General features: G+C 35.0%; 1 protein-coding gene and 1 pseudogene across 1 annotated transcript; both read left to right on the top strand.

Moving 5' to 3' along the window:
* The first annotated feature begins 891 nt into the window (after positions 1-891).
* On the top strand, positions 892-2,894 carry LOC108845246 (LOB domain-containing protein 16-like). The gene is made up of 2 exons (XM_018618490.2): positions 892-1,402; positions 2,183-2,894. The coding sequence occupies exons 1-2, from the start codon at positions 1,100-1,102 to the stop codon at positions 2,594-2,596; spliced, it is 717 nt and encodes a 238-aa protein (XP_018473992.2). The 5' UTR covers positions 892-1,099; the 3' UTR covers positions 2,597-2,894.
* A 3,233-nt stretch (positions 2,895-6,127) lies between these two features.
* Positions 6,128-7,494, top strand: LOC130510000 (uncharacterized; annotated as a pseudogene).
* Positions 7,495-10,919: the final 3,425 nt, after the last annotated feature.

Here is a 10,919-nt window from a genome sequence, read left to right as displayed (position 1 = left end):
TAAATACACTTTTATACTTTATAGTTAAACTTACATTAAATCATTAATGTTTCTTTTTTTATACTACTATCTATGTTTCCAAACAATATATTTATTTCTTTATACTACTATCAATGTTTTCAAACAATATATTTTTATACTACTATCAATGTTTCCAAACAATACAATAATTAATCTTAATTATTGTATATCTATCATTTTCTTTTTAAAATTTTGTAGAAACGTTATAATTTCATAAAATGTAAAATAATGAACTTTAAAATTTGGAGTATAAGATTACAAATTATGAAATTATTACAATTTAAATCAAATTAGATTACTTATCGGTCATCCAACAGTTCAATCGGTTAGTCTCGGGTTTTAGTAATTTTTTTAATATAAATATTTTAAAAACCTAAATTGAATTGTCAGATCTCCGAATTAACCGGTATAATCACAATCGGGTTGAATTTAAAAATACTGATTTAAATGCAAAAATATTTTAAATACACACTTTTAAAAATTACTAAAATATTTGTTAAGTTATTAGTGAAAATTTTCATCGTAAAATATTCCGCGCTTCCAAAGCGCGGGTCAAGATCTAGTTATACTTATAGTTTCATCACATATTACAATTTCTAGACGAAATAAGTGTGGCTGGAACACTGGTGATGGAGTTTGACCACACAAAAAAAAACACCAGTGATGGAGAACTATAGAATTTTATATACAAAGCTAATACAATATGGTAGACCACAGGAAACTAATTAAAACATTATCATATTATGTGATTGTTTATGATCACTGAGAGAACATATATAATAAGTCGGCCAAGAGAAAGCCTCTTCTCAATCATCATAAATGCTCCTTTATAAAGTCCAACCAAAGTCAAAACACCTAACAATTCTCCATCATCATTGCATTTCTTTTTCCTTTACCTCCATCTCTATTTCCTAGTTAATTTGCTCGTGCACATCTCCAACGATCCCAATTCAAAAATCATCACTTCTTCCTATCTTTTTTAATATATCTTGAAAAAACATCTTACAAACGAGAACAGAAACAAGAGAATCCTTCTTTCTTTTGTGTACAAAATAACATAAAGACACCTTTTTCGTAGATGGCAACTTCCGGTAACAGTACAACGGCAGGAACAGGTTCACCGTGCGGCGCGTGCAAGTTCCTGAGAAGGAAGTGCTTATCGGATTGTATATTCGCACCTTACTTCTCATCGGAGCAAGGAGCAGCAAGATTCGCAGCTATTCACAAGGTGTTTGGAGCCAGCAACGTCTCTAAGCTCTTGCTTAATGTCCCAATCCATGATCGATGTGAAGCTGTTGTCACCATCGCCTACGAAGCTCAAGCTCGTCTTCATGATCCTGTGTATGGCTGTGTCTCTCATATTTTCTCCCTCCAACAACAGGTAGATTAACTGAGCAGTCACTAGTAATCCATCAAATTTTTTTAGTCACTGGATTTTTATGGTCGTCGATTGGTAGGCGATTGTGTGCATAGAGTTAGATTTCCAATAAAATATTGAGGAATCAGTATCAACTAATTTCCCAATCAAAACGTTTGTTTTCACACTAGTTTTCTTAATACTATATAAATTTCTTGACCATTTGAGACTATATTTCTTTAGTTTATAGGAAAAACGTTACGGCAACTACTACTAGTATGCTGTTTTCCAATAAATTCATGTCATGACTCTTTTCTTTCATGCATTTGGCATTTTCGATTCTCCAAATCTAGAGTAAACAAAATTATCTATTTCTGTTTCAGAAAGATAAATGTTTAACGTATTTCTTTGAAATATAAACTCGCTCAATTCTTTTATTAAAAAAAGATTGAACGGAGTTTAATTGCTTTAACCTTTTTAATATTAAAAAGCAACAAATAAGCATATTGTTTATTACTCTTGGAAAATCAACCACTATATATATGTAACTACAAATAAATATGTTTAGAAATGCCATTGAAATTTGCATAAAGATGCAAGCCAATATCTTACCTTTCTTTTGTTGGCACAAAAACAATAACTTTAATGAAATGAAATAGATTATGTATTAGAAGTATATATATCCATGAAGAATGAGATTTTATTAATTCTTCTACATATATGTGTGTGTGAATTTTCAAGATTTAAGTAGAATTGAATCAATCTTGTCTAACAATTAGCGTTTGATTGGTTTATTATACATAGGTAGCTTACTTGCAAGCACAAGTCATGCAAATGAAGGCACATATCGCCGGCCACCAGACGTCAGCCGCAGAAGGTACTCACCTATTTGAGATGTGGCAACAAACTAGTGACTCACTGATTGATAGTGCATACTCCACACCATATAACCATCACCATCATACTTACTGCGGTCACATAAACCCTAATAATCCGGTCTCGCCACAGAGCTCACTAGAAGAATCTTTCAGCAACACAAGCAGTGACGTCACAACTACAGCTAACGTACGAGAGACTCACCAAACCGGAGGTGGCGTATACGGTAAGGGTGACTTAGGGTTTCAGGAAGGATATCCTAACAAAAAGAGATCCGTGAGTTATTGTAATAGTGATTTAGGTGAGCTTCAGGCTTTGGCTCTTAGAATGATGAAGAATTAAGATAAGTTCTTTTTTCTAAAAATTAAGATGAGTTGGTACTTTGGGAAAAAGAAAAAAACAGTTGGTAACTTATCTAGACAGCGGCGAAGAAATAAGATGGTTTTTGACAAGAAATAAAAGATAGCAAAACAATGGATGTTCACATGCTATCATCAACAAAAATGTCTACATGCCTGTTTGTTCTGCAGTTGTTAGCGATGGTGGCTAAAGTTAAGCAGTGACTAGCTTATATTCAATGACAGGTTTCAGCGATATATCGTAATCGATTTAACAAATCATTTCAACGATATAGTGTTACATGTCTTAAATTATCATTCATTAAGGTAAATAATAATACGACATTCTTGCACGATGATTGCATATAAATAACAAAAAAGGTGTAAATGGTCAATATAAATAACAAAGTAATCAATATTTAAATTTAGAAAAGAGCAAGTCCACCGTGAAGAATTGTAAAACTAATTTAAACCTCAAGGAAGATGGTCTGTGTATATGCTTGTCTGTGTATATGCTTGCCAACTAACGATATTTTTCAGCTTAAGGCTAGAAATTACATGGCAAATGTAAAACAATATGAACAAAGTATACTTTTATAAAAAGATAATATGAACAAAGTCTACTTTATTTTCAATATAAAACTCTAATTTTATAAGGCATGAATAAATAAAGAAGAAATAAAACTGTTGATAAAACAATTCTCTAAGAGAAAACATTTGAAAAACATAGGAGGGATGAATGTTATGATTGTTTGTCAGAGAAGCAAATCAGCGAAAATCATTTCATCTATACATTTTAATATATAATATAATGGACCACGCTTTAATATATAGGTGAATTAGCTGATAACATAAGAATAATGTAATAATTAGGAAAATACTTAAATATTATGGAGAAAAAGTGATGAAGGAAGGAAAAAATTTAGGGGAAAATAAGGCAGAAAGTGCAAATATGATAAAATTTGTAGGCATTAAGTGCAAATATTCTTAATATTACATTTAATAAACATGTTTACCTAATACTATTAACTAAGCATTAACCATTGTCTAGTTAATTAGGCTAGCACCAATCCCCCATAAGTTGTAGTGGTCCTATTAGACAAAGTGCCCTAAATTCTATGCCATCTTTTCAACTGAATTCATCAATTAATGACCTTGAATTAGTTTTGCTTTGCAAACTCTAAATAATCCCATCTAATTATTCCCTCCGTTTCATATTAAGTGTCATTTTAGAGAATTTTTTTCGTTGCAAAATAAGTGTCGTTTTAAAATTTTAATGCAAAATTTATTAACTTTATTCTCTATTCTATTTTTCTATTGGTTGAATTGTATCGGTAATGATGTTTTTATATTGAAAATATACAAAATTAAATACTTTCTTAATCTGTGTGCACAAGTTTAAAATAATACTTATAATGAAACAGAGGGAGTATAACCCAATCCTCCACCAACAAGCTTCGGTTGTTGTCCACAACTAAAGTAACTAGTACTCTTTTAGTGTTTGAGAAAGGACTTTGTGATTTGCAATCTCGAGGTAACCTTATCAAGAAATTTAAACAAAGTTACTAATAACAGTGAAAAATAAGTTTAAGTGAGCACCTGACCTGATCAACAACCTGGTTAATTACTAGTACTCTTTTACCAGTAATTAAAAAAAATATACTTCACGTGGACATTTAAAAAAATCTATACTATTAAAAGGAAAACAGTATTGAAAAGTCGACTTATACAAGTTGTTTTGGACTCTTTCTTTTTTTTAGTCCAACCTATTACATATAACAAAATCTTGTAACTAACTTATTTTATAGTATTTTAATAAGATTCTTCTTCATTTAAATAAAGTATATTACTGTTATTGACTTTAAATGTTACTATAATCTAAACCGTTGACTTCTAACATTTTAAATATGTGCGTAAGAAAGATTTGTATAAACCACTGTTTCTATTACTAATGTTTATATAATTTTTTTGTATGGAATGATGGTGTGGAATTAATTTTAAAAAATATTATATCTCATCTATACTATTAAACGGAAATCACTACCAAAAAATTTACTTAAAAAATTGTTGAATCCTTCCACTAACTAATTATTTTTCGTCCAACTATTTAAAAAATTGATTTGCGGATGCGGTTATGAGTTTTTTTATGCGGGCTTAGTATAAGTTGGTGGATTTTGGATCGCGGCTACCCGTCGACCCGCAAATTATTTAAAAAATAAAAATTAAAAAAGTAAATACTTTTTTAAATACAAGAATTTAAAAATAATAATTTAAAATTTAAGTCATGTATAAAATTTTTATTATAAATATAATTTTATAGTAATTAAATTAAATAATTGATTTTAAAATATGTATATAATTCACAGGTAACCACAAAATTAAGCGAAGCGGATGCATGTTTAATATTATTTATTTGCAGGTTGTGCGGGTCATATTTTTAACTAAAACAAAGTTGAAAATCCGCAGGTTGGCAGATCAGCAGGGCGAATTCGACCCGCGATTCAACTTTAATCGTGCGTATACCGGATCAATTTTTAAATTACAATATATTTTGATCTAAATTTATACACAAATATAATTACAAAAATACAAATATAATCAGAAAGAAAAAACAAATATAAAAATTAAATTTAAAATAAAAAAATATATCCACCCTTTTAAGAGAGGATCAAAATCTAGTTAATACTATAACCTGGTTAATTAGTCTGACAGTTACTAACAACGCGTATTTTGAATGTTTACTTTTGTGTAACATTTGGCATGCTACCCGTATATTAGTAAAATGTGTCACTTCATTAGTTTATTACTTTTATATCATTTATCATATCAAAATGTTGGTCGCGTCGACATGCATGTATAGCGGCGATTGGAAAATGTGGACATTGTAACACCTTATTACATTGCAGATTACCAGCTTAGGAAAAAATAGATTACTTTTGCTAAATTAAGAGAAATTAAAATAGATACATCATCCAATTGGTTATTAAAATGCATTCTAGTCGATCTAAAGATAGTTTTTAAGTATGATATGATTTAGGTGGTAAACATGTATATGGTTTATAAATTAAATACATCCAAACCAAATTTCTGATCAAAATGTTATATATGGCTGCGACTTGTCAACAATGATTCGGCGAATGCCTATTCTTAGTCAAACCGTTTATGGATGTGAATGTTTATTAAATAATATCCGAACTCTTCGAGCCAGCGTTATTAACCCTTCCTATATTATATAGAACATATGAAAAGAGCATGGTCAAAGCATAATTTCACCACTTAGACATTCATGTTAGATAATCAAGAATATTCTATAGTTTGTTATAGATACCTTCCGATATTTGTGGAAGTGATCCCAAAGATCTTGGAACACATTTGTGTATATAAACTGATGTAAATATGTGAATGAATTCAAGGGAAATATTTCCACTTTCATGGTATCAGAGGGTTCATCGAACCTGAACCATTAATTTATTTTCTTCTCTGCTTTCTATTCTCTCGTTTTTCTTCTCTCTTTCTCTCTCTTTTCTCTTCTATTATGGCTGCTGCCGCTGTTTTGGCTGCACTCCTTGAACGTGCCTATGGTGTTACTAACATCAAACATCACATTCCGTTCATTTTGGACTCCAACGAACACAACTACGATGCTTGGAGAGAGCTGTTTCTGACACACTGTCAAAGCTTTGAAGTGGCTGGCCATCTCGATGGTACTCTTGTACCTACCGATGCTAATGATCAGCAATGGACCAAACGCGATGGTTTGGTAAAATTGTGGATTTATGGAACACTGTCCAAAGATCTCTTCCGCAGCATCTTCAAAACTGGTGGATCTGCTCATGAGATTTGGGTTCGCATTGAAACCTAATTCAGAGACAACAAGGAGGCTCGTGCTGTTCAACTCGATCATCAACTTCGAACCAAAACGATTGGTGATCTCACCATTCAGGTGTATTGTCAGGAACTTAAATCTATCTCCGATCTACTAGCCAATGTTGATGCTCCAATCTCAGAGAGAACATTCGTTACCTACATGATCAATGGTTTGAGTGCCAAGTTTGATAACATTATCAATGTGATCATGCATCGCCAGCCTTTCCCTACCTATGAACAGGCCAGATCGATGCTCATTTTGGAAGAAGACAGACTTAATAAAGGTAACAAGTCTCCTCTTGTCAAAGACTCAGCGTCTTCTGACAAGGTCCTAAATGTCTCTGCTCCAACTCAAACTCCTCGCCCTAGTCAACAACCTCTGCAACAACAAAAGTTCTACAACAACAGAGGTCGTGGTCGCCACAACAGAGGACGTGGACGCAACTTCAACTATCATCAACGTCCAATGTACAATTAGTGGGGAGTTCCCTTCTGGCCAAATGCATATCCTTCTTGGGGAAATCAGCAAGCGGTTCAATGGGGACCACAACAACAGTACAACAACCCGGGTCTCCTAGGTCCTCGCCCTCAGACAAATCAGCAAGCCCTTCAAGTTCAGACTCAAGGTCTCTTACCTGCAGCTGCACCGCTTGTTCCTACAACTGATTTCGCCACTGCTTTCAATACGATGACCTTAATGGATCCTTCAGATCATCAATGGTACATGGACTCCGGAGCAACTGCTCATCTCTGCAACAGTCCAGGTTATCTAAAGTCTATTCTCAATTCTGGCAATCAAACCTCTGTCACTGTCACCAATGGGGGACGTATTCCCATCACTAAAACGGGTTCTTTCTCTTTTTCTTCTTCTTCTAGACCTCTCACACTTTCACATGTCTTAGTAACTCCTGCAATCATTAAAAATCTTGTCTCTGTTCGCAAATTTACTAAAGACAATTCTTGTTCTATTGAGTTTGATCCTTTTGGCTTTTCTGTGAAGGACCTTCAAACTCGACGGACAATTCTCCGCAGTGATAGCACTGGTGACCTCTATCCAGTTTTCTCTGCTTCAAATAAGATCACTGCTGGTCCTTCTGCTTTTCTCACCACTTCATCCAATACATGGCATCGTTGTTTAGCTCACTTAAACAATCATACTCTTTCTTCTTTGCTTTCTTCTCATCATTTGCTTTGTAATAAAGATGCTCTTTCAAACGTTTGTGATGCCTGTCAAATTGGAAAACAAATAAAATTGCCTTTCTCTCAGTCAGATTCTAAAGTCACTTCTCAGTTTGAAATAGTCCACTCAGATTTATGGACATCTCATATTCTCAGTCTCAGTGGCTTTAAATATTACATTCTGTTCCTAGATCAATTTACTCATTTCTTATGGGTATTTCCTCTTTGATATAAAGAAGAAGTGTTTTCAAAATTTCTCATCTTCTACAACTACATTGAAACACACTTCAAAGTAAAAGTGAAATCTCTACAATGTGATAATGGAACTGAGTATAACAACTCGAAATTCCAATCTTTCTTTGCACAAAAGGGAATCACTTTTCGCTTTTCCTGTCCGTACACGTCCCAACAAAATGGACGCTCAGAACGGATGATTCGAACCATTAACAACTATGTTCGAACTCTGCTTTTTCAAGCCAAACTTCCTCCTACTTTTTGGGTTGAGGCTCTTCATGTCACTGTCCACATTCTCAGCCTCTTACCCTCAAAAGCTATAAACGACCAAACTCCCTTCACTGCTCTTTTCAAAAAGCCAGTTTCCTATTCTCATCTTAGAGTTTTTGGCTGCCTCTGCTACCCAAATCAAAACCATGCAACAACTTCAAAACTGTCACCTCGTTCTTCTCGTTGCATCTTTCTTGGATATCCTACTTTCCATAAAGGATATAAATGCTCCGATCTTAAAACCAGAAAGATCATCCTATCTCGTCATGTCACTTTTGATGAGACTTCCTTTCCATATACTGACTCAACAATTCGCAATGAGTCTACATACGAGTTCCTGGATGAAGATACGAATGTCTCACCTCATATTCTGAGAATTCTTACTTCTCCAACTGTGCCTCCAGCGCCTCCAGCTGCTTCCTCCTCATCGTCTCAGTCAACTCAAACTGTACCCGCGGTCACTGAGGCTCCTAGACATTCGATGACCACAAGATCTAAGCATGGTATTCGCAAGCCAAGAAATGTTTTATCTCTTCACACTCAGATTTCTCCTCTACCAAATAGCTACAAACAAGCCCTCACTGATCCCAATTGGACACCTTCAATGACTAAAGAGTATGATGCCATAATTGAGAGTGGTACTTATGATTTGGTACCTAGACCTAAAGACACTAACATCATTCGTTGTCTATGGCTTCACAAGCACAAATACGATGCCCAGGGAAATTTTTAAAGGTCACAAATCCAGGCTAGTAGCTAATGGAAAGTCACAAGAAGAAAGAGTGGATTATACTGAGACATTCAGTCTAGTTGTGAAGCCTGCAACAATACGCAGTGTTCTGCACGTAGCTCTCGCAAATGACTGGCCAGTTCATCAACTTGATGTCCAAAATGCCTTCTTACATGGCACTCTTGATGAAACGGTATACATGTTTCAACCTCCAGGTTTTGTTGATCAGTCAAAACCAGATTATGTTTGCAAGTTGAATCGCGCCATCTATGGCCTAAAGCAAGCTCCTCGGGCTTGGAACGCACGCTTTGTCTCTTATATTACTAAACACGGTTTTAAGCAGAGCAAAAGCGATGCCTATTTGTTTGTTTACAGGAACGGAACAGCCATTGCCTACCTGCTTCTCTATGTTGACGATATCATCCTTACATCGTCCTCTCCTGACTTGACCTCGTCTATCATCTCAATCCTAAAACAAGAGTTTCCTATGACGGGTGGTGGTCTTATCGACTCATTCTTGGGCATTGCAGCAGTTCATAATGACAAAGGACTATTTCTTCATCAGTCCAAATATGCAAAAGAGATATTACTGAGGGCTGGAATGTAAGACTGCAAACCGGTTACCACACCTGTTGATCTTAAGTCTAAGCTTGCAGAGGGTATTGGCAAACCAGTGGACGATCCAACTCATTACAGACGTCTTGCCGGAGCTCTACAATACCTAACTTTCACAAGGCCCGATATAGCTTATGCAGTGCAACAAATCTGTTTATTTATGCATGATCCAAGAGAGTTACATTTACAAGCCCTACGGAGGATATTGCGTTACATACAAGGCACCAAAGACAGAGGATTACAACTTCTGAAACAAAAAATGACGTTAACAGCTTATTCTGATGCTGACTGGGGAGGCTGTCCTACTACGCGTTGCTCCACCCCCGGTTTATGTGTCTTCTTGGGTGATAACCTCTTGTCTTGGTCAGCAAAGAGGCAACCTACGGTCTCTCGTTCCAGCGCAGAAGCAGAGTACAAAGGAGTAGCCAATGCTGTCGTTGAAACATGCTGGATTCGCAACCTTCTCCTTGAGATGCATTGTCCTCTTCGTCAAGCCACCATCGTGTACTGTGACAACATCAGTGCTGTGTATCTCTCCTCCAATCCCGTTCAACACCAGCGCACTAAACACATAGAGATTGACATACATTTTGTCAGAGAGAAGGTTCAAATGGGGCAGGTCAAGGTCTTACATATACCTGCTGCATCTCAATATGCCGATATCTTCACTAAAGGACTCCCTTCGTCTCTGTTCTCCAGCTTCAGGTCCAGTCTTGGCATCTCCACACTCGACGCTCCGACTGCGGGAGGATGTTAGATAATCAAGAATATTCTATAGTTTATTATAGATACCTTCCGATATTTGTGGAAGTGATCCCAAAGATCTTAGAACACATTTGTGTATATAAACTGATGTAAATCTGTGAATGAATTCAAGGGAAATATTTCCACTTTCAATTGATCAAGAAACGCATATATGATTATCAAGAAACAAAGCATATAGAAAACTCTGAAATACATTAAAAACAAGACTGATAAATGAAAAAAAGCTCATGATCGAGGATTAATTGGATTTAGAAAAGGTTATTCTGATCATCAGGGAGCATCTATCTATATTATTATATATAAAAAGTAACTTCATCATGATAGTGCGTTTATTTTAGTTCAAATGACGTGTAAACTGAAAGAGAATAAACACGAACTCTTGTCATTTTGTCAAATAGATTGAAAGTTGAAGCGGCAGGACTTAACGCACGTGGACTCGTGGCTTAAGTACAATCAAATTGTTTGACCGTTGAAATAACACACGTGCGGCTTGTCTAACTAATCTGCTCGCGGGACCCACTTCCCAAAATTTTTCCCAAACGTACAATCAAATTAAATTTGGCTCTACGTACACCCATTATTTATTAGGAAAAGTTAACCCATTATGCTTTTAAACGGGCCTATTAAGTTTCAATGTTAATATAAGAAACTCTTTTTATACTAATAA

This window comes from Raphanus sativus, chromosome 3, assembly GCF_000801105.2.
Source record: "Raphanus sativus cultivar WK10039 chromosome 3, ASM80110v3, whole genome shotgun sequence".
In the NCBI taxonomy this organism is placed as follows: Eukaryota; Viridiplantae; Streptophyta; class Magnoliopsida; order Brassicales; family Brassicaceae; genus Raphanus; species Raphanus sativus.
Note: the sequence above shows the minus strand (reverse complement) of the source record. Positions and strands in the feature narration are given on the sequence as shown.